The sequence below is a fragment of the Mustelus asterias genome, chromosome 6 (assembly GCF_964213995.1).
Source record: "Mustelus asterias chromosome 6, sMusAst1.hap1.1, whole genome shotgun sequence".
Lineage (NCBI taxonomy): Eukaryota > Metazoa > Chordata > Chondrichthyes > Carcharhiniformes > Triakidae > Mustelus > Mustelus asterias.
The window spans coordinates 100438251-100463918 of NC_135806.1; the positions used below are offsets into that span (position 1 = coordinate 100438251).

Sequence of the window (25668 nt, forward strand, 5' to 3'; positions counted from 1 at the left end):
AAATAAAATGAATATTGCTGTCTCCAGCTTCAGCTTGTGACAGTTCATACTGTGGTCAGTGTGGTTAAAAAGTGCAGGGCGTCCAGATTCAAGTATTAGATGGCGTCATCTTACAGGAAGGATGGCACCAGCAAAATGACAGCCTGCTAAAAGCCCACACATGCATGGTGTAGTGTCACCATTTCAAATCGCCTCACCCAGTAGACCACAAAATAAGGGTGGGAAGGACATTACTAAGGAAAGTTGAAATGGTGGATCCCAGAGAAGCCATGGTCAGAAAATAAAAACAAAGAGCTATTGAAGACCTGACTTAATGTGGGTACCCTGAATGAACTTTAGGCACAGCCTCTAATCCAAAACTTCCCATCAAAAATAACAGTAACACAGCCAAAATAAATTGAGTATGTTTGCAACAGCCCTGCTTGTAAAAGATATGTTGCGAAATTTCCATAGCACATTTGTGTGGAAAGTCATTGAGATGGTATTGAATCATTTTAAATGCATGTTAACGAGCAAAAGACTTGCATTATTGCATTTAAATGAAGTTAAGTTATTAAGGTTGGGTCAAAGTAAAAAAGGTTATCAATTAAATTAACTTAAAAGTAAACAATAAAGTGTGACTGGTAACTTCTTAAAATATTGGACTTCGAAGCGCCACTGGGCTTGAAGCCTTGGAGCAAGAGAATAGCATTACAGCTGCTTCTAACCACTTCTGGCACAGACCCTCATGGTGCCTGTTGCAAGGGCTCCAGCACTAGCATGCTGTCCATGCACCCAGCGCATTAAGAATGCTGTTATCATGATATCAAACAGCTATTCCGGCTGATTTGATGTTTATTTCAGAATCTTCGTCTGTGAATGTCTAATGTAGGCCTTCGCACTGACCATACCCAACTGTGATGTGTAGTTGCCGGCGTTGGACTGGGGTAGGCACAGTAAGAAGTCTCTCAACACCAGGTTAAAGTCCAACAGGTTTATTTGGTAGTACGAGCTTTCAGAGTGCTGCTCCACACCTGATGAAGGAGCGGCGCTCCGAAAGCTCGTGCTACAAAATAAACCTGTTGGACTTTAACCTGGTGTTGTGAGACTTCTTACTATACCCAACTGAACAGACATTCAGCAGCACATTGTCCAGTACACAATGGAGCAGCTTTCAAATTTTGTAATGGACTGCTGCATTGATTGTCCATAACATTATTACCATGATCAAACAGCCATTGCCTCCAGGAATTCAGAGGCTATCCTGGAAAGAGGGGGAGGCAGCGATTATCCCTCCAGAATCCCTTTGCACCTGATGGGTGTCAGAGAGCATCTTGGAAAGGGGTCCATAGTTATACGACCTCTAGCTTGCTCATCATGCCAGATAACAAGAGGAGGGAGTTGAGAAGACACACAAGACAATGATATACCATCATTTTGAATGGCCTTGGCAATGTCAGATGCTGTGGGTTTGGTTGCAACCAGCCCATGTTGCAGGGCACTGATTCCTCCTTCGGGCTCGGTTGATGCCTGCTGCCCACCGGTTCTCTGCTGACCATTTGTCCTGCAAGAGAGAGGAAAGAATCTCATTGATTTTGTTGCACTGTGTTTGGGCAATGTCGTAAGAGTTTTAACAACAGGTTAAAGTTCAACAGGTTTATTTGGTAGCAAATGCCATTAGCTTTCGGAGCGCTGCTCCTTCGTCAGATGGAGTGGATATCTGCTCTCAAACAGGGCATACAGAGACATAAAATCAAGTTACAGAATACTGATTAGAATGCGAATCTCTACAGCCAACCAGGTCTTAAAGATACAGACAATGTGAGTGGAGGGAGCATTAAGCACAGGTTAATACAGACGAAGGAGCAGCGCTCCGAAAGCTAATGACATTTGCTACCAAATAAACCTGTTGGACTTTAACCTGGTGTTGTTAAAACTCTTACTGTGTTTACCCCAGTCAACGCCGGCATCTCCACATTTGGGCAATGTGCCATCCATAACTGAAAATTTGGAGGAATGTGGAGGCTGCAAGAGCTGGGTTGAGGCTGACATCAATGGAAGGTGTGTGATGGTGAGGTGCAGCATGTGAATGCTAGGCATGTGACCTGGAAGCTAGGGGCTGCTGCTGGGTGCGTGATGGGAGTTTGGGCATTGCGTAACACTGTGGTTTGGCAGTTGTGAGATTTCAAGTTGTTTTTTGACATTTATTAGAGAAAAGTAATATCATACAGATTTAGAACTGCTTTATTGTTGTCCATGATGTGAAAACTACTTCATTTTTGCTATAGCATCAGTGAAAGTACAAATGCGCCATGAATGTCTTTAATAGCTTGATGTCTCAAGAATACCATAAAACAACATGAAAGTCCCTTGGCCCGCTCACAAAGAAAATGTTTGCCTACGCTACTGACAGCAGCCACAGTTGCCGGACTATAAGACGCACCAGGATTTTAAAAATAAATATTGAGGAAAAAATATTTCAGAGCATGTAGATACTTAATACTTACATTTACCATTACAGAAACAAAAAAATTGCAGCACAAAATTTATGCTCCAAAATTCTTCTTCACTGCCATCACATTCATTATCGCTGGTGTTATATGAACTGTCATGTTCTTCAAATAGTACGTCACCTTTACTGCCATCTCAGGCATTGCTGATATTCCAATTCTTGAATGCCTTCACAATTGTCACATGCGCATGCGGACACACACCCCTACCTTTGTGGCCTCAGTCATTTGTGCATGCTAATATGGTTCATTTTGTGGAAGGTCACAAATGCTTTGACCACACTTCCTCCATCTTTGTTGCACCCTTTCTTCATTCCTCCATCCCTTAGGATGAATGTGAACAAAAGTTCCATGTGGAATCTCAACGCTTTTTGCCTTTTTTTTCAAGATCAGTAATGACCTCAGTTTTTTGCCATCAGAACAACATGTCAAAATGACAATGCAGTGGGAGTTCCCATGGCCAGGCATTTTCATTGGTATTGTTTTAACACCTTTAATACCAGTCTTGTTCAATGGAACATCAAACGTTAGAGAAACTTCCAAGTTCAAATTGCTCAGGTGTGTCCTGTCTGCAAAAAGCAGGACCAATCCAATCCAGTCAATTACTCTCCCATCAAACCTATTCTCAGTCTTCAGCAAAGTGACGGAAAAGGTTGATGACAATGCTATCAGTCATCACTTAAGCACATGCCCGAACATGCCCCCCCCGGGGTTATGCTTACCTTTGCACCCCAAAGGAGATCCCTCGACTGAATCTCATTTACAAAAAGCTGTTGTAAACCTCACCAACTTGATGTCACGTTGGTGAGATTTGAATATTCAGGTGGGTGGGGGGGTCATGTGGCGGGGAGTTGCATAATGATATTCAAATTTATTAGAATCCATTAAAATGAGGTTCTCTCCCTTTGTGGTGAAGGACAGGGAAAATCGAGAAACACGATCTCTGGAGAGACTGCATTTACAGACTCCACCTGGATTTTCCACCTGCGTAACCAGATGCAGCTGAAAATCGTCCCCACTATTCTGTACATTCAAGCCTCAGACATCAAAAGATATCAGGAAAAGTAGAGGTCCTAATACAGATCTCAGCAGAACCCAGTTGTCCGATTCTGGAAACAACTATTCTTTTTCTGCTTGGGGTCACTCAGCGAACATTGTATTCATGCAGCCATTGCCCCTCTTATTCCATGTACATAATTCAGCATTGCTAGCAAACCTGTTGCATGGCATTTTATTAAATACCTTTTGGAAATCCATGTACACTACATAAACCAGACTACCCTCTCTGTTAACACGAAAGCATTCCCTCACTCCAATGCTGGTGCTCCATGAATATAGTATGTACCATCTACAAAATACTTTGCAGCAACTTGCAAAGGCTTCATCGACAAGATCTGGGACTGCCACCTCCAAGAAAATCAAGGCAGCAGATGCATGGGAACACCACCCCCTCCACGTTTCCCTTCAAGTCACCCACCACACTGACTTGGAAATGTATTGTTGTTCCTTCATCAACACTAGACCAGAATCCTGGAACTCCATCCATAACCGTACTGATGGAAGTAACTTCACAAACAGACTGCAGCAGTCAAGAAAATGACTCACTCCCACCTTCTGAAGGGTCTTCCAGGATAGACAGTAAATGCTGGCCTTGCCAATAATTTCCATATCCTATGAATGAATAATAAATGGTCACTTTAAATTTTTTTGCCTCATAACATAAAATGAAAATGTTTAACAATACAGAATTTACTTTTTTTGTGAAGTTCATTCCAATTGTTCAGTTACTTTGACTAGTTTTCCTTGTTCAAAATGTTCTATCACTTTTGAAAGCATCTTATGACAGTTATGTATTACATTTTCATTAATGCTTTCCTTTTATCGGGATAAAATTACTTTCTAATCTGTACAAAATGGATTGTACAAAATTCTGCAGTGAAAAAAAAGCTACTGATTGAAATGTCCTGCAAAGTCAAACCATCGCTGCACTGGTATGAACTCAGAGCTGAATTCAGGCTTATTTGTGTAACATTGACTATTCCTTCCTATTTTGGTATTTTTTTATGCTCTTTCCTGTTGTATAGGCTGTTCCACCACCTAACTTTGAGATGCCAGTTTCCATCCCAGTGTCCAACCAAAACAGTCTGGTATACAGTAGCCCAGGCAGCTCACTGGGCAATCACAACCTAATGTCACTGGGTCATCCTTCTCTGCAGAGGAACAGTATGTCTCCTGGAGTAACACAGCGGCCACCAAGTGCAGGAAACACAGGTAAGGTTCAGTAACGTCCATGTGAATGGAAGGTCAGTGTTATGCATATCCAAAGCTCCAAGTATGTTGCTTTTGTTTGGTAAGGAGTCTAACAACACCAGGTTAAAGTCCAATAGGTTTATTTGGTAGCAAACGTCACTAGCTTTCGGAGCGCTGCTCCTTCGTCAGGTGTGTGGGAGTTCTGTTCACAAACAGGGCATATAAAGACACAAACTCAATTAACAGAATAATGAATAATGATTGGAATGAGAGTCTTTACAGCTAATCAAGTTTTAAAGGTACAGACAATGTGAGTGAAGAGAGCATTAGCACAGGTTAAAGAGATGTGTATTGTCTCCAGACAGGACAGCCAGTGAGACTTTGCAAGTCCAGGCAAGTTGTGGGAGTTACAGATAGTGTGACATGAACCCAAGATCCCGGTTGAGGCCGTCCTCATGTGTGCGGAACCTGGCTATCAGTCTCTGCTCAGCGACTCTGCGCTGTCGTGTGTTGTGAAGGCTGCCTTGGAGAATGCTTACCCGAATATCAGAGGCCGAATGCCCGTGACCGCTGAAGTGCTCCCCAACAGGAAGAGAACAGTCTTGCCTGGTGATTGTCGAGCGGTGTTCATTCATCCGTTGTCGTAGCGTCTGCATGGTTTCCCCAAATTTCTGATTAATTGAATTTATAAAGGAAGTGAATTGGGGAAAACACAAGGAAGAGGTGAAAAAGAGAAATAGAATGACTTGTAACGTGTTATAATGGTTAAATGGCAGTGATATACATAGGAGATAATTGGAAGCACAGTGAAATAAAGCAGGAAGCAAAAGACATAACCAAAATCTTAGGAGAGTGTGTGAACAGCTGAAAGATGGGGAACAGATGGGTGAATGAATATAAGCATGAAAATCTGGTAGCAGGCTGGTAGAACAGGCTTGTCCAACATATGGCCAATGGGCTAGAGTCCAGCCTGCCAATGGTTTCCATCCAGCCTACCAACTGATGTTCAAAATACTTGCAAGTGGAAATGAAGGATTTTGTAAGGAGCTGCTTCTCCAATCACAGGCAGGTTCTCTCTTGCATTTGCTGCTGATAGCCCAACGTGTCATCCAATCAGCAGCAAATGCAGGGAGAGAAACTACCTGTGATTGGTGGAGCAGTGAGCAGTGGGAAGTTGACTGATGGCTTTTGACCCAAGACCTGAGTGCTGAAGCGGTAGCAATGGTGAGTCAGGAGGGAGGGGGAAGGCTGGGGCTCAAGACACTGAAAGGAGGGTCTGTCTGACGGTGGTTGGGGAAGGCTGTAAGGGAGTGTTTGTCTGCCAGGGTGGGAGTGGAAAGAGACTGCGAGGGAATATTTGCCTGCCGATGTTTATCTGCCAGGAATGAATTGAAACTGATCAGTAATTGCTCTGACAAATCCCAGATTATTCTGTCAATGTCCTGTCATCAACAAGCACTGAATTAAAATTCCAGTTTCAGAATGGCAGGAAATTTGTAGAGTTGCATCCAAATTACTGCTGTGTTTTTTCTCTTTTGTCAGTGATTTGTGAATGAGTTGCGCCTTTATCTTGCAATCAAAAGAGATTGTGGGACTGCAGCCTGGAATTGCCAGATTCGAGATCCTGGGAGTTCCTTTGGGCTTGCTCTCCATTTCCTCATGGAAAGTACTCACACAGAAATGCCAATGATGGTTCAATCCTTCAACTGCTTAATCCCCATTGATGCTCACTGACCATCAGTCTGGGCTGTCAGGTGTAGGTCAACAATCTTAATAAATCGGCCTTAAAGACTCACTATAGCCAGTTAGTTTAAGTGCTGAACTTGGCAATAGTCATAGGGCATTAGCACAAGGTATGACCATGTTGCAGCTGGAGTTTCATTCCACTTTCAAAGCTCTTAAAGAATTGATATACCAGTGCACTTGGATTCAAGCCTAGTGTTAGGTTTGTCCAGATTTCAGAGCAGAAGAAGAGATAAATCATAAAAAATAAAGAACTTGCATTACAGTGCCTTTCACCGTCTAAGGACTAATTTGTGCAAGTCCCATTCACCCACCATTCCCTGTGCATCCTGACCTACATTGGCTTCTGGTTACGCTGGGTCTCAAAATTCTCATCAAGTAAGCGAATAAACCAGTTTTCTCATTTGAAGCTTGTTTGTAAAATTTCTTTCTTGTTTTGATTTATAACAAGATAAATTCCTAATGCCTCATCTTTCTGAAATTTGCTTTGAGTGAGAAAAAATTCAAAATGGGCCCCTCACACGGAAAGGTTAGGAACATAGAAATACAGGAACAGTAGGCCATCCAGCCCCTCAAGCCCACTCTGCCATTCAGTAAGATCATGGCTGATCTGTGGCCGAACTCCATGCACCTGCCCTAAGTCCATATCCGTTGATACCCCCGCCCAATAAAAATTAGTCTATCTTGGACTTAAACCTAACAATTGAACCAGCATGCACCGCCATTTGAGGAAGAGTGTTCCAAACCTCCACCACTCTCAGCGTGTAGAAGTGTTTTCTAACATCTCTCCTGAACGGCTTGCTTGTCCCTAATTTTTAGATTATGGCCCCTGGTTTTAGAGCCTTCAACTGATGGAAACAGTTTATCCTTATCCACCCTGTCCTTTCCTGTAAATATTTTGGAGACTTCCATCAGATCATCCCTCAACCTTCTGAACTGGAGAGAATAAAGGCTAATTTGTCTAATCTCTCCTCATAACTTAACCCCTGATGTCCAGGTATCATTCTTGAAAACCTGTGTTGCTTCAGCAGAAACTAGGAGGTCAACATGAATGGTGCAGACCACCCTGCTAGCACATTATTCCAACAGAGAGATTCCCCACCAAGAGAGGTTCCCCACCTGAGGATCAACCCATTCTTTTCCACCTTCCTTGAAAACACTGGCACATCCATAGACGATGAAGACCATGATGTGGACTGGGGTAGGCACAGTAAGAGGTCTCACAACACTAGGTTAAAGTCCAACAGGTTTATTTGGTAGCACAAGCTTTCGGAATGCTGCCCCTTCATCAGGTGAGTGGAGAGTTGGGTTCACAAACAGGGCATATATAGACACAAACTCAATTACAAGATAATGGTTGGAATGCGAGTCTTAACAGGTAATCAAGTCTTTACAGGTACAGACAATGCGAGTGGAGAGAGGGTTAAGTACAGGTTATAGATAGTGTGACTTGAGGTCGTCCTCGTGTGCGGAACCTGGTTATCAGTTTCTGACGGCGATTCTGCATTGTCGTGTGTCTTGAAGGCCGCCTTGGAGAACGCTTACCCGAAGATCAGAGGCTGAATGCCATTGACTGCTGAAGTGTTCCCCACACCCCCACTTCTTGCCTTCAAACAACCGCGCAACCTCAAACAGACCATTGTCTGCAACAAACTACTCAGCCTTCAGGAGAACAGTGACCACGACACCACACAACCCTACCTCAGCAACCGCTGCAAGACATGCCGGATCATCGACACGGATGCCATCATCTCGTGTGAGAACACCATCTACCAGGTACACAATACATACTCCTGCGACTCGGCCAACATTGTCTACCTGATATGCAGCAGGAAAGGATGTCCCAAGGCATGGTACATCGGCGAGACCATGCAGGCGCTACGACAACGAATGAATGGACACTGCTCGACAATCACCAGGCAGGAGTGTTCTCTTCCTGTCGGGGAACACTTCAGCAGTCAAGGGCATTCAGCCGCTGACCTTCGTGTAAGCGTTCTCCAAGGCGGCCTTCAAGACACACGACAACGTAGAATTGCTGAGCAGAAACTAATAGCCAAGTTCCGCTCACATGAGGACGGCCTCAACCGGGATCTTGGGTTCATGTCACACTATCTGTAACCCCCACGACTTGCCTAGGCTTGCAAAATCTCAGTAACTGCCCTGGCTTGAGACAATTCACATCTCTTTAACCTGTACTTAACCCTCTCTCCACTCACATTGTCTGTACCTGTAAAGACTTGATTACCTGTAAAGACTCGCATTCCAACCATTATCTTCTAATTGAGTTTGTGCCTATATATGCCCGGTTTGTGAACCAAATCCTCCGTTCACCTGATGTAGGGGCAGCACTCCGAAAGCTCGTGCTACCAAATAAACCTGTTGGACTTTAACCTAGTGTTGTGAGACTTCTTACCATAGACGATCAAGTAATGATTAAGGAACACTCAGCCTTGTTTTTAAAAGCTTGTTGATTGTGGAACTAAATAAAGACAGGCACACTTTTATAAGATAAAACATTAACATTTATACAGTCACATATCAGATCTGCGGCAAGCAACCCAAAGTACTTCACATGCAATGGAATGCTGTGAGGTACAGTCTTTGTCCTTCTGTGGGTGAGCACAGCTTCCATTTTGCACTCATCAGTTTCTCACAAATGGCAATGAGCTGAATGTTGGTGAATCAGTTTTTTGAGGTGTCAGTCAGGACACTGAGAGAACCTTCCAGCTATTTGAATGGTGCTATGAGATCTTTTTACTTGAGCAACCAGAACAAGCAGGCAGAATTGTAGTTTAACCTTTCATCTGATGGTCCTGATAACAGGAAAACAAAACATGTTTTGTTAGCTTTTCCGACTTGTTTTGATTCACTTGACCACATAATACGTATTTCTGCACATATTTTGAAGGAGGGGTCATTTTAATCACCGATAGTAAAATTGGGAGGGGTGTAAAACAGGCAGCTGATACGATCTGTGATTTTTCCCACTGGGTGGGTTAGGTTTATTACATTAGTGTTGTTTTATTTCTCACATGAAGCAGTGGCACTGGATGAATTACAGTACTAGTACTTGAAAACAATGGAAATGTGAGTAACTGAAAGCTCACTCTGCCCAGAGAAGCAGACCATTGTGCTATTGGTTTGTCTTCACATACTTCTGTTGTTTATTAGTGGACATGATGTGGAGATGCCGGCGTTGGACTGGGGTAAACACAGTAAGAAGTTTAACAACACCAGGTTAAAGTCCAACAGGTTTATTTGGTAGCAAAAGCCACACAAGCTTTCGGAGCTCCAAGCCCCTTCTTCAGGTGAGTGGGAATTCCCACTCACCTGAAGAAGCGGCTTGGAGCTCCGAAAGCTTGTGTGGTTTTTGCTACCGAATAAACCTGTTGGACTTTAACCTGGTGTTGTTAAACTTCTTACTGTGTTTATCAGTGGACACAGATGTGTTACATAAACTGTTCTGCTGCCCTCTAGTGCTCTCATTATATTCAATGGGGAAATTCATTTTTGTTGCTCCCTATCTATCCATTATTCAAGACAAGGCAGAAGCATCATCCCCGGGGGAGATTAGCTTGTTATCATCTCTGACATTGGCATTTTAAACTTTGCACTGTGCTGTTGTTGTTAGTATAAAAATCTTTTAATTTGTGAAAGTTGTAAATTTCAATTGAGTTACTAGCCTTATAGAAGGATATCAATGATTGTATATTACAGAATGTTGTGATGTTAATCAGTACAAGATAGTGACCATCCAACTGCAAAGGTTATTACATATTTATATTTGCTTGGGTCATTCATTACCTTGCACATCATAAAGAAGCTAATATCAGAGAAAGGTTTCCTCAGTACATTGTGTTACAAAACTTTCAGTCCCCTTGAATTGGAACAGGCTTATGACTATTTCATATATTATACAGCCAAAATGTTCACCATGTTGATGGTGGCAGCCTTCTGCCTTATACAGCGATGGTTTGTGCCCTGATGCTCAACTCTGTGATAAGCATCACAATGTGGCTCAGGCACCCCACTCCAGCCTGGAAGACACTTGCTGAGATGATGCACAGTTTGTTGGCCTCTTTGTCTTTTCTCTGTCAGCTGAACATTTCATTTCTGCCAGCCTTTTCCAATGCCCCTCCAGAGGTCAGGTCCCGGTTGTCAATGTTCAGGATCCTCATACCTTGTAGCAGAGATATGGACATGCAGGACCTAGTGGCCAGTTCACTATTCCAGAAGGTCTTTTGGTATACAACCATCATCCATCCGATGGATGTTGCTGAGCCAGCGCAGATATCGTAGGCATAGTAACAAGTGTTTACTGATAAGATCAGCATGCTCCAGGATCTCGTAGTTTATGACCAAGTCCTGCCAAGAGTGTCAAGGATACATCTGAGACAGTGAAGGTGGAGATATGTTGCCCAGGTCTCACCACTGTAGTGAACTATGGTAAGGCCACAGACTTGGTGGACTTGCAGTTCAGTGTTCTCAGTCAGATTGCTGTTGCTCCATGTTCTTTTACTCAGTTTGGACATGACAGCTACCATTGACCAGAAACTGAACTGGACCAACCATATAACTGCTGTGACTACAAGAACAAGTCAGAGGCTGGCAATTCTGAGTCCAGTAACTCAAATCCTGACTCCCTAAAGCCTGTTTACCATCCACAAAGCACAAGTCAGGAACGTGATGAATTACCCCCCTCTTGCCTGGATGATTGTGGCTTCAACAAAACTCAAGAACCGTGATACCATCCAGGATAAATCATTTCACCTGGATCGGCACTCCATCCACCACCTTAAAAATTCACTCCATCCATTGGAAAAAGGGCAACACGGGCAAATACGTTTCCCATGATGCTAGCAGGGAGATGCCTCCATAGTTGTTGTAATCACTGTGGCCGCCCTTGTTCTTGTACAGGGTCACAATCTTTGCACCATGCATATCCTGGGGCACTGCCCCTGCCCTCCGTAGAGTTATAGTTTGTGCAGATGCTGCAGGAATGCCAATTTCATATACCTTGATGAGTTCAGGCACAATAGAATTAGCAGCTGAAGCTTTGCCCATGGCAAGCGAGTCAATATCTTTACTAAGCTTCTCCACCATGTGTTCTATATCCAGCTCTATCACATCAAGTAGGCTTTCTATGGTGTCTAGAGCTTCCTTGGTGATGGTGTTCTCCCCAAGTACAATTCAAGGTAGTGTTCCACCCATTTCTCCAACTGTTTATTGCAGTCGGTGATGACTTCCCTTGCCTTTGTTTTCAATGGAGCCATTTTCTTTGCTGATGTTGCTGTTGCCCTTTTGATACCTTTATTAATGTCCCTGACATTCCCTGTGTCGAAGGATGTCTGGATGTTCTGCCAAAGTTAAAACCAGTAATCATTGGTGCGCCACCCAGCAGCCTGTAGGATGTTACTTCAAGCAGCTCTTAGTGCATTCAGAGTTTACTCGCTCAGATCTGTCTTGTAATTAATGATAGGCTCCATCACAGTGATGTCAGCCTCAAACCAGTCAACATTTTTCAACTCCAGCTTCCCATATGTTGAGAGTCCAGTATTGTAGTTGGTGTCTCAAAGTATGTTCCGTTTCACTTCTGCACTCTCTGAGCAGATGCTCTCTGGTATCCCAAAAATCGAGTTGAGGAACTGTTCATTCATTTCTGAGTAGTGCGACATGATGGTCCCTCCCTCCATTAAAAACAGCCCAGAGTGCACCCATCTTCTACACCAACCAAGTTGGGCTCATTGTTCATAACTACAGTCTCCTGTATTGTGTTAACTCTTTGCAACATAACTGGAATGTCCTCTCTGGGGTACAAACCTGTGCAAAAATTATAGAGACCCTGGGCTGCCCAAATATCAGGTCCCTCTCTTGACCTCCCTGGTTGGGCCCAAAGGAATGTAAAATTCTGCATGTGGAACCGGCTTTGGGAAGGTGACCTGTTCAGATATCAGTCTGCCTTTAGCCTCCACTCCAGATTCTTTGTTAGGTTTGACTTCCTTAGCTTTCAACCTCTCCAGAGTTATCCATAAGGCATTAGAGCTATTCCCCTAGAGCTGGGAGTTTGGTCCGTGAGTGCCATGGTGTGCCCACAGGCTGATGGCTTGCGTGCTGCATGTCTGAGGGAAAATGTCCTCTGAGTTGCTCTAAACCCTTACATGTGAGAGACCCAGTTTTTGTGTGTTGCCATAAGGGGACCCAGCTGGGGACTTGCAAATGGAGAGGTTGCAAGGAAAAGATGTGGGAATTTGGCTCTCTTTTTCACTTTGCTGTTAGCCAGTAGTGTAGGCTGAAAATTAGAAGCAAACTAACACACAAAAGCTGAAAGCTTGCTAATTCTCTTTACCCACACACTTAATGCATCACATCGACCTGAGGGCACACACACTAACTTTATAGTATAAGTGTTTTTCTACTCATAATGTTTAGCCTAGATTTGCTGTGAAATATTTTTCCTGTCATTGTTCCTAATCAAAATTTACATTTTCAATTTTAGGTGGCCTCTTGGGTGGGGACCTCACAACAACTGGTGCAGGCACCAGTGCAGGTATGACAACTATTTAATTGTTTCACATTTAACTCATCTGAAGTGTGACATTTTTAATTGTAGCAATTATGTTTTCAATGAAATGTGTGAAGTTAGAATTTGGCTTGGTCTATGTAAGTCTATGCTTCAGAATACTGAGAGATCCGCAGCACAGTAGTACAGCATATCAAAACTCAAATGCACAGTGCCGCACAATCATAGGCTGAAGGTCTGAACTCACCTCTGCTAAGTTACTAATCTCAATCATATTGCTATTATAAACCATTGAATGAAGAACTGTCCCAGAGCTGTCAATTATCACTCATTTCTGATAAGACTCATTTCTTTTGATTGAAAATATGGCCTCTTTTGATGCGTGTCATTCTGAAAAGTGACTGTGTACATTCAAGTGAGTTGTAATCTTTGTTTCAATTTTTGTCATATATTTCACACTCAGATGTTGGCGAATCTGGGCATCTCTCCAAATGGAGGATAGGAGGGTGGGAACGTTGGCAAGACATCTGGCCCTGGGCTATTTTCAGATGGCTCCTCATAACTGGCATAGAGCAGCCTTGGTAGACACTGAGAGACAAGTTGCATATTTATCATCTTGGCTACATTTGACATGTTTGCTGGGAAGAGCAGAGAGGAGAAAATGTCTCATGGAAAAAAAAGTACAGATTAAATACCTTTAGTACAATTAAAACTTTAAAATATAAAATTAATTTTTCTGCAAATGTAAAGGGCATTGATGAGGCCACACCTGGAGTATTGTGTGCAGTTTTGGTGTCCTTACCTGAGGAAGGACGTCCTTGCTATAGAGGGAGTACAGCGAAGGTTTACTAGGCTGATTCCTGGGATGGCAGGTTTGTTATATGAGGAGAGATTAAGTCGGTTAGGATTATATTCACTGGATTTTAGGAGAGAGAGAGGGGATCTCATAGAAACTTATAAAATTCTAATAGGGTAGATTCTGAAAGAATGTTCCCAGTGCTCGCGGAGGCCAGAACTAGGGGGTCATAGTTTGAGGATAAGGGATAAACCTTTTAGAACTGAGGTGAGGAGAAATTTCTTTACCCAGAGGGTTGTTAATGTGTGGAATTCACTATCACAGAATTCATTGAGGCCAAACGTTGTCTGATTTCAAGAAGAAATTAGATATAGCTCTATAGGGGCTAAAGGGAATCAAGGGATAGGAGGGGAAGAGGGATCAGGATATTGAATTCGATGGTCAGCTATGATCAAAATGAATGGCAGAGCAGGCTTGAAGGGCTGAATGGCCTACTCCTGCTTCTTGTTTCTATGCTAATGAACACTGGAACTGTGGGATTTATATCTTTTTTCCACAAAAGAAAAACTATTGAAAGTTCACATTGTTGAGCTGCATTTGTGCCTGTCTATAAACTGTGGGTGGTGTTTTCTTGCCTTACTACAAAAGTTCGCATGTATTGTCTACAGCTCTGCTTTATGGATTATAAAAAGAGCCATTGAAATGAATTATGAACAGCAGCCAATGAAAGCAATAGGTTTACAAGAGTGTGTTTTGTTAACTAATATTGGCTGAACAAATACGTTACATTTTTAGTTCATACTGCATTTTTTTGGTTAGAAATGATAAAGGCCATGTCAACCTCTGACATCAGGCAATGCCTTTTGAGATTGAAGAGGAAAATAATGCTACAAGATGCAGATAAACTCCTGTTTTGCCTAAGCACCCAGCATCAGCTGAAATTATAAATTGTTCGATGTATTGGGTGTAAACCTACAGTAAGATTATCTTTCATTAATCGATTCTGGTTAAGTGTCGCTATGTATTTTAATTGGAAAATAATCACCTTTTATTTTACAAGTCTGTAGAATGCAATATAAGGCTTAATATTTGAAGACTACATTTATTGCCTGAAGTGTCAAAGGGCACACAAAAAAAGGGGGTGGGATGGTAGGATCCTCAGGGGCCTTCACTGTCTGCTATGATGTCACGTTCAGGGAATGTAAGAATTTCAACCAGTCTTGTGTCCACGGGTTTTCAGTAGGAAACATGAAAAGTCATCTTTGTTCCTCATTTGTTTTTCAGACAGAAGATACTCTGTTGTTGTTATTACTTTGCTTTAAAATTGCATAACAAGTCACATGAAATGATCTTTTGAACAACATACTTTTCCTCTGTCAAACACAGGCCAGAGAATTTGCTTGCTGTTGCGATTAGAATCCATTTTGAATTTTATATAAATTAGTATTTTGCTAATATCTACTGTACTTTGGCAGTCTACATTGATGGAACCATTTCCTTTGGCAGAAGACTATAGGTTTAACTACAGCCTGGGGAAGTATGCGCTCGTCAGTTACTGGCATGTAATGTGCTAACTCTAATCTTGGTGCATTGATTTTAGAAAAGGAAAGCCTTATTCATAGCTCTTCTCAGCTTTCTATTTATAAAACCAGATAGCATTTTATTTGCTGTATTAAAGTAAGCTCCACAAGAAGTAGCAGAACTTTTTAAAAAATTGATGAGTCATAAAAGGTAAAACTGCATTTAGTGATTTCAAGATTCTCCTCCAAGTCACTCACCATCCTGACTTGGAAGCATATCACTGTTTCTTCATTGTGGCTGGGTCAAAATCCTGTAATTACCTCCCTAACAGCACTGTGGGTGTACCTACACCTCAGAGACTGCAACGATTCAAGAAGGCAGCTTACCACCACCTTCTGAAGGGCAACTAGGGATGGGCAATAAATGATGGCCTAGCTAGTGACACCCACATCCCATAAATGAATAAAAAATACATAGTTTTATGTGGTTCAGCAAATTCCATGCTTTTTAAATTGTTTCCAAGCTGAGAATTCCACAGAGAATTAGCAGTCACTCATCATCCTGACTGGGAAATGTATCGCAGTTCTTTCACTGTTGCTGGGTCAAAATCCTGGAACTCCCACCCTAACAGCACTGTACGTGGACCAACGCCAAATTGACTGCAGCAGTTCAAGAATACAGCTCGCCACCACCTTCTCAAGGGCAATTAGGGATGGACAATAAATGCTGGCCTAGCCAGCAAAATCCATATCCCGTGAATGAATATAAAAAGTTAGTGACCCTCAAGAGAAAAAAAAATCTTCTCATCACCTTCTTAAAAGGTAGACCTCCTGTTCTTAAATTGTGTCCCCTAGCTGTAGCCTCCCCCATAGGTGCTGACCCTCTCAAGTCTCCTCAGAATCTTATATGTTTGAATAAGATCACCATTCATTCTCCTAAACTCCAAATGACATAGACCCAACCTGTTCAGATTTCTTCACAAGGTAATCCCTTCATCCAGGAATGAGTTGAGTGAACCCTGTCTGAGATGCTTCTAATGCAATTATACTGTTTTTCCAAATCAGGAGACCAAAACTGTACAGAGTACTCCAGATTTGCTCTTCCCAATGTCCTGTATAGCTGCAGTAAAACTTCCTTACTTGTATATTCCATTGCCCTTGCAAGAGATGAATCCTTCAACCACATCTAAAGGTCACATACTTAATTTTTGCCAATAAAAGAGGCAATTCGAAAAATTATTTTAATTTCCCCCCCGCAAACTTTTATTTATTTAACACTTAGCGAATGGAATATTTTTTATGTTTGATTACCATTGACTGAAGTTAGCTCCCTCCACTTGGCAGGAATGGGACAGTACCAGAGTAAGCATCGAGGTCAACTTATCAGCGCATTCTTGCTCAGCCACAGTTTTAACCTGAATCTTCTGCTGGGTGGACCAGGTGCCAATTTGAATCAGGTGGAAGCATCATAAATACATAAAAATAAGGGTTCACAAAATTAATGTGGCTCATTACTAATCTGGACTCCTCCATTCTGCAATCTGCCATTCCCACTGGCTAAATCAGCCCCTAGGCCACCCAATATTACACTGACCTGGAGCTGGTGAGCTGCAATCAGATTATGTTTTGGATCGGCAGCACACAGTTAAAAAGGTACATTTTTAATATGTTAGAAAGACCTGGCCCTCAAAACGGACCAGGATTCTTACTGAAGGGATCAGTTAGATAGTTGACATGGTTTTCCGTCTTATCACCTGACATTTAAATGTACCCCTCATTTTACACTATCAAGCATTTACAGGTGAGGGATATAGTTCAGCCAACTTCTAACTACTCTGGTCAACATTATTGTATCTCTCCAATCTCTGAAATACAACTTCCACCTATTGTTGATTTCCAAAATCAGCTATCCCAGAGCCTCTTTTAATGAGATCAGCAATTTTTCCTGAATTCTGACCAGGTTTATTATATGAACATTAAGATTGTCCAACTTTATTTAATGTAGGGAGGGCGGGCCCTTACAGCTAGCAGAGAAGCTAGCATCAGTTTCGGCTAAATACAAACCCATACCTGGACATAAGAGAATAGTTTGTTAATCCATTTCATTAAGCTATTGGAATCTATAATTCAAGACAGAGTGACTGAACAGAGCTGATCAGAGAGAATCAATGTGGATTTGTAAAGAATAGAGTTCAGCATGACAGACTGTTAGCTCATGGAAATGAAGGTAAATCGTTGAACTGGTTAAGACAGGTTTGTCCTCCACCCGGCATGAAGGCCAGATCCGGCTTGCCATGGTTCTCTATCCTGACCCGGGGACCCGGTGTTCACAATGGCAGTAAGTAGAGTGGAAGATTCTGCAAGGAGCTGCTCCTGCTCCTCCAATCATAAGCTATTTCTGTCCCATGTTTGCTGCTGATAGGCTCAGTAATAACAGCAAATGTGTAAGATAAACTGTCTCTGATTGGAGGAGCAGCGAGCAGTATATTGCATTCAGCCTGAGGCCTGTATACCAGCAGTGGCAGTGAGCCTGGGGAGGGAGAGAGGTTTTCAGGGAGGGGGTGGGAAGAGATAGAGAGGCTGCTGGACTTGGGGGTGGGGATGCATGGTGACTGGATTGGGGGGTGGTGGGTGGGAAGCGACTGGCTGCTGCGCAGGGAGTGGGGAAGAGACAGACTGCCTTTTGCTGTTGTTGTGGGAAGAGACTGATTGCCAGGTTTCTTTATTTCATACCTCAACATATTTTTAAATTTCATGTTTAATGATGTGCCAAGCCTTGTCTTTCTGAACATTTGCTCATAGGCCCCTTGAGTGGGGAAAAATTGAAATGTGGGTCCTCGCATGAAAAAATTGGACAAGTCTGCGTTAGGAAAACAGTCAGTTCAAGATAGTGAGCAGGGATAATGCGTTATGCATTCAAATTGGAAGGAAGTGACAAGTGTTGGCTCACAAGGGTCTATGCTTTGGCCTCAGTTATTCACTAAATTTATTAATGATTTGGGTAACACTATAAAGAGCCATGTATTCAAGTTTGCTGATGACACAAAGATTAATGGCACATGGGAGCATGACGTTAAAAAGTGGTATTGAAAGCTTAAATAAGTTGGCAGGACTGCAGCAGATGGATTTCTGTGTAGTTAAGTGTGAGGACAGCCAAATTGAACCAAAAGTAGGATGAATCCAAAAATTTTTAAAACAATGAAAATATGGGAACAGTGGAAGTGTAAAGAGATTTAGAGGTTCATGTACAAAGATCACTATTTTTTAATGGAACTGAAGGGGTAGATAGCAAGAAACCTTTACTACTCCTGGGTGATTCGAGTATAGAAGAACATAACCTTATAATCGGAACTAGGTCATTTAAGAGAGAAGTTTGAAAACTCTTCTTCACAGAAAGGGTGATAGATGTGCAGAAACTCTCTTACAAAAAGCACAAGATGCTAGCTCAATTAATAATTTAAAATCTGAGGTCTATTTTTGCTCGCAAAAGGTATTATGACTCCAAAGCAGTGCGATGGAGTTAGGGTACAGAACAGGCATAATAACATTGAATGGTGGAAAAGATTTGAAGGTGAAGAGATTCTCTTCATGTCTTTCTATGTTCCTAACCCTGTAACTGCTTTATTTTCCTTTTTCTGCTGGTTTTTGCTTTGAAAACGGTGCTGACTATATTATCGCTAAGCACATTGATTCTGGCAGATTTGTCATAGCTCCTATAATAAGGATTATAGCCTTGTTGGGTCCTGAACTTGCAGGGGCCTTAATCACTGAAGTTGCAGTAACTCACATTAAGTGATGATGGACCATGAGTTATTGTAACCTCAGGGCATAGACATTACAGTGCATAGGACTCTGATCATTTATAAATGTCTCTCATTTTGGTTTCTTTAATCCGTTGTTCTGTCTCTAAGTTATGTTTTTGGACAAAAATAACACAAAACTCAATCCATATAAATTGCTATGTGTGCAAGAATATTGTGTATGTGGCAGGGAGGATACCATTTCTATGTTAATTTTGTCTTAGTACATTTGTAATTTAACTGTCTTTATTCTGAAATTGATCTGAACACTTATGTTTTATGTGGAAGGTTAGACAGCCAGGCAGGAGACCCAATGCTGCAGTTAGTTCAAGATTATGTCATGTATTGTGACAGTAAAGCTTGAGCGTTTTTAACATATTTAATTTGTTTTCTTGGTTTTAGTTAATTTACTTCCATTGGTTTTGTTTTGTAATATAATATTTAAAGAGAAAAATAATTTGGCAAGTTTAAATGGTCTCAGTAAATTTCTCTTGGGCGATGAGAACGGTGGTGAGATTTGGGTTGTGGAATTTGGATGAAAGGATTATAAAACTGATTTGGCCTGAAGGTTTACAGCATCATGTAAACAAGTCTTTCAAGTAGCAGATTGCCAATTAATGATACATGGAATTCCTCAGTAATTGACTGCAGGCTATTTCTCAATAAAGCTGTAATAATGAGATCACATTAGTTCATTTCAATGAGCGCAGGTTAATGGGGCAGGCTGGGGGATGGGGGTTGGTGCTACATTTAGTGGGAGAGATTAAGGGTAAACTTTGACCAAACTTTTCTGTTTCTGATCCTTGCTGGAAATGTGTACTGGATAAATACAGGATTGATCTTGGGTATGATGTCCCAGTGATGAGTACCCTGCTCATGCTTGCTGTTCAGTCAGAAACCAGCTATCTTTGTTGATGTGAAGACTATAGCTACTATCACTGCTTTTGAGGGAAGATGGGTAAGGTGAAGAATCAAAGGAGAAAAAGAAACAGAAATCTAGTATTGATGTCAGTTTACTTTTAAGGACAGTGCTATACATACATTGCTCTTTCTTAAATAGACTAAAAACTGAATAAAAGCCTGAATTTAATTGAAGTAGTATGATCATATAAATCATAGAAACCCTACAGTACAGAAAGAGGCCATTCGGCCCATCGAGTCTGCACCGACCACAATCCCACCCAGGCCCTACCCCCATATCCCTACATATTTACCCACTAATCCCTCTAACCTACGCATCTCAGGACACTAAGGGCAATTTTAGCATGGCCAATCAACCTAACCCGCACATCTTTGGACTGTGGGAGGAAACCGGAGCACCCGGAGGAAACCCACGCAGACACGAGGAGAATGTGCAAACTCCACACAGTGACCCAAGCCGGTAATCGAACCGGTCCCTGGAGCTGTGAAGCAGCAGTGCTAACCACTGTGCTACCGTGCTGCCCATGTTGAGAAACTTCTATTTACGGTTTCATTCTCTTGATTACTTGTATAATCTGAATTCTGCAATTAGGTGACATTTTACAAATCTGAAATTTATTTAATTTCTGTCTTTTCCTCTTTCTTTTCCCCTCCGTCCACATGCATCAGCATTGGAAAAATAAATGTTTTCTGTATAAAATACACTTTTTACCAAGGAAGGAGAAATTATAAAATAATTTTCATTATTTTAGCAGATTAGGCCATAAAATGACTCCATAGAACCATAGAAACCCTACAGTGCAGAAAGAGGCCATTTGGCCCATCGAGTCTGCACCGACCATAATCCCACCCAGGCCCTACCCCCACATCCCTAGATATTTACCCGCTAATCTCAGGACACTAAGGGGCAACTTTAGCATGGCCAATCAACCTAACCCGCACATCTTTGGACTGCGGGAGGAAACCGGAGCACCCGGAGGAAACCCACGCAGACATGAGGAGAATGTGCAAACTCCACACAGACAGACAAGTCGGGAATCGAACCCAGGCCCCTGGAGCTGTGAAGCAGCAGTGCTAACCACTGTGCTACTGTGTCGCCCCTTCATTGCTTTTTCTTAATTGCAATATCAGCAGTGCAATATCTATAGACAGACAATTAATAAATTACTCATGACATTAATATTCTGGGGTTACCATTTACCAGAAATTGAACTGAACCAGCCATATAAATACTGTGGCTACAAGAGCAGGTTATAAGCTGGGAATTCTGAGGTGATTACCTCACCTTCTGGCACCCCAAAACCTGTCCACCATCTACAAGGCAAAGGTTGGAATTCTCCGGCCGTTCATGCGGGCAGGATTCTCTGGTCCCGCTGGCGGTGCACCTCCTGCCATGGGTTTCCCGGTGGTGTGGAGTGGCTTCAGTCAGAATTCCCATCGACAGCAGCAGGACCAGAGGATCCTGCCACCAGCGAACTGTGTGCTGCCTCCCACTGCTGAGAAAAACACTGCAGGGAGGCCAGAGAATCTCGCCCAAAGTCAGGAGTGTGATGGAATATGCTCCACTTGACATCATCCAGAGCAAAGCAGCCCCCTTTATTGACATCCTATCCATCAAACTGAACACTGAACTCCTCCACCACTGTCCCACAGTATTAACTGTGCATACTTTATACAAGATACACTGCAGCAACTCATTAAGTCTCATTCGATAGCACCTTCCAAACCCATGACCTCTGTCATCTAGAAGGACAAAGTCAGCAGATTCATGGGAACACAATGAACACCAAGTTCCCCTCCAAACCACACACCACCCTGACTTGGAACTATACTGCCCTTCCTTCACTGATACTGGACCAAAATCCTGGAACTCATTTTCTAACAGCACTGTGTGCATTTACACCACGTGGACTGCAGTAGTTCAAGAAGGCAGCTTATTACTGCCTTCCTAAGGACAATTAAGGATTGACAACAAATGCTGGCCTTGCCCATGTCCCATGAAAGAATTGTTAAAATGATATCGAGTTATGTGACTGGCTGACTACATTAAACCTCTCAGGTATGTATCAGCATGGTGGCACAGTGGTTAGCACTGCTGATCACAGTGCCAGGGACCCAGGTTCGATTCTGGCTTGTGTCACTGTGTGGAGTTTGCACGTTCTCCCTGTGTATGCATGGACTTCCTCCGGGTGCTCCGGTTTCCTCCCACAGTCTGAAAGACATGCTGGTTGCGTGCATTGGCCATGCTAAATTCCCCCTCAGTGTACCTGAACAGGTGCTGGAGTGTGGCAATGAAAAGACTTTCACATTAACTGCATCGCAGTGTTGATGTAAGCCTACTTGTGACACTAATAAATAAACTTAAAACAGCAGTGGGCTTTTCTTATTGTTTCCAGATGGTTGAGGTGAGCCTGTTGAAACATATCAGGTCCTTGCAAAGAATTTCAATCTGCAAATCCAGATTAGTTGAAGTCTGGTCAGGTATTCTGCGCACAGTCATGGCCCACAGGAAAATCAGCCCAAGTTTATTTTCATTAGAGAAAGGAAGATTGATTCTCCTCACAAATGTTGCCTGACTTGCTAAGTATTTTTCAACATCATCTGTTTATATTTGACAAAGAACTTGGTAAACTTTTTCAAAATTGATCTTGCAAGTAATTTATCCAACTTGGGCGTGTGAACTGTAGAACATCTATTAGTAAGATACTGATCTATATAAACCAGGAGGGCTTACATCTGAAATGACAGACCTCAGTTCTTAACCCTGTCTGCATTTTAGCTCCAGGCAGACTTTCACCTTTTTCTTTATAGTTGTTTGATAGTATAAATCTTGATTATTGCTGAAGGAAAAGTCATGCTGTCAAAGGTTTTCATCTTGCACTCATCAGGACAGATGCAAAAATGCCAAATTTCAAAGGGAGCAACCATTTATACTGCATAAGGAAATGGTTGGCAAGTCTATTTTAATTGGCCAAGGCATTGCCATAGAGAATGGACCAGGGACCAAATTCCCCCAGCCTTCTTTAATTTTTTTTAAAGTGCAATGCCTGGGCCTGTTCCTTTTGCTTTAGAGAACAGATCCCTGTGTACGAATATATGTATCATCTAGGAAGTATAAGTGGACCACGTTACAAACCTGACTGATCATTTTAAATTCATTGTTAATGTAATTCTTAGCGCACTCAGAATTGTTCCGCAAGTGTTGCCCAATCCCAGATTCATAATTAACTTTAGATATTATTTTGAGGTTTGCAAGCATGGGCTGAGTGTGTATGGTCAGTACTCTGTTAGTACTCTGTCAATTGCAAACAACCCGAAAGGACATGATCCAGCTTTTTGACTTGATGGCAGCAACCTGTTATTGTGGGGGAAAAAAAGTTGTTCTGCCTACAACACAAATGAACAAAGTGGTATATCCAAGGTACTTGGGCCATACGCCCCATTGACTGGCTGATTGTATCAAAGAATGCATCCTTACATATGCAGGGCATATTGACTGCACACGTGTAGCAATTAAAGAACCCCTAGATCAACCAGGGTGTTCCTCAACTGCAAGGGTTTCCAATCCATCAATGTATAGCTGGTGTGCAACCACAAAAAGATGGGTATGTGTAAGATTCCCAGCTGCTGCCATGATGCTTTTGTCCGACAGCTGAGAGAAAACTTTGTTGCAGTTCAGATGAGCGCTGAAAGGCCAAAGCGAGGTTATTATTATTGACCCTTCATTCATGGAGTGTCCCTTTTAAATACTGGGCTTCATATTAAATCATGCAGGTCTCCATCACAACTGCTGATGCTAACTGGCTAGGTAACCCGGAAATCAGTTGATGAAGTGGCTGTATGAAAATGCCAATATTTCCGGATTTTCCCACATGCTATCACCACCCACCCTCACCCCAGCACAGCTTCAATATTCCAACTGAGGCCTAACCAATAATAATGAAGGTTTTGCTTAACCTCCTTGTTTTTGGACTCTACACCTCTGTTTATAATGTTAAATATTCCGTATGCATTTTTGAACAGCTTTATCAACTTGCTTTGCCCCCTTCAAAGACTTGTGTTCATGAACCCTTCCCCACCCCACCACCAAGGTGTCTCAGTTTCTACACCCTCTTTCTGCACCAACATTTCCATTGTTCTTCGATTATTTTTGATGTTTTTGATTTCTCTCTTATTACATACTTTCCTGCAATACACCAATGTGGAGGCATTAAATTTTTTAAAAGTATACTCTAGGGCCTCTGCTGCTACCAAACTTGATATCTAGAAAATACACAAGATGAGCAGAGTATGAGTTTCCCTCTTATTACTTCCTCCCAAACCATAGGGGTGTGTCTGGACTCTTCTTGTCACCTCCCTGCAGTGGAACTTGCAAGCTCAGAAACTCATTGTGTGAGGAATCATGACTCCAAACCCACATCCTACCACTCTGGCACAGGAAGATTTAGGCGTATTAAAAGCATGTGGATTCTGCTACAGTTAGTTCTCTGTGACTGAACACAACTTATTTAGTGGTTTGTTTTTCAGACTATTACACATTCCCAAAAGTGTTTATTAAAACAAACTGTTCATTGTTTTATTGATGCCATTTTCCCACCCCAAACCAAATTAATGCAATGAAACGTAAGTAGAGGAGTCTTTAGCAGCATATCAAAGCTGTTAGATATTTATGTTATATTAAATCCATTATTTACAAATCGCACCTATGAATGCTGTTGTTTCTGCTACTTTGTTTGTAATGATGCTTGCAACTTATACCGTGCCGAACCATGTTAAAACATCTGAAACCACTCCAAATAATGAATCACTCATCAGACTTTACCATAAAGGCATATATGTGTAATACCGCCCATGTTCAAGAAGCATGACCGATACAGGGCTAATGGGCATTCATTCAGAGAAAGCAATAGCTTACAGCATTATAATCTTTCTTTTGTTTTGTGGTAACCATTAATGGTAACAAAAATATTAACAAGGAAAACCTTTGAACGTTGGTTGTTTTGTGATTGTTAGGACTATTATATTTACTGAACGGAGTTCTTCAAATAGTCATTTCTGGCTGAATTCATGAGGAATACATATTTTCCTGCACATCAGCCACAAATTTGTAAAGGCCACACCCTATATTCCTTGCCTAATATTTTAGGTAGAAAATCCATTTAATAACCATAATCTTCAAGTACACTAATTTATATTTAAGTGAAATTCATGCTTATAATTTAGGGCATTTATAAACATAAATACTGTATTTTAGTTTTGATTAAAATCACCACTCTATACTTTTCTGAAACTGCATTTTAATTAGTAGCCATCTGTACTATATACAGTGACTAACATCTGTGATCTCCGTGGATCTAAAAGTCTAAGAGCATGAGGCAGTAGTTAAAGCTCAAAGTATTAGATCCATCCTTGGCCAGCTCCCATTGCTCATCTACATCCTTGGTGATATCATCTGAAAGTGCAGCATCAAGTTTCCGCGCACATTTTGAGGACTCCCAGCTCTACCTCACCAAGAGCTCTCTTGATCCTTCTGTTCTTTCCAAATTGTAAACTGCTTGCTCGATGTCCAGTACTGGAATGAATAGAAATTTCCTTCAACTAAAAATATTGGGAAGACCAAAACTATTGT

The 25668-nt window shown here is 41.9% G+C and overlaps 1 protein-coding gene across 10 annotated transcripts in view; it reads left to right on the forward strand.

Moving 5' to 3' along the window:
• Positions 1–25668, forward strand: part of mef2cb (myocyte enhancer factor 2cb) — a 236834-nt gene that overhangs the window by 183017 nt on the left and 28149 nt on the right. For all 10 annotated transcript variants that reach the window (XM_078214798.1, XM_078214802.1, XM_078214808.1 and 7 more), the window contains 2 exons: positions 4574–4760; positions 12979–13029. In XM_078214798.1, the coding sequence (XP_078070924.1) occupies positions 4574–4760; positions 12979–13029 (238 nt within the window). The remainder of the gene's footprint in view (positions 1–4573; positions 4761–12978; positions 13030–25668) is intronic.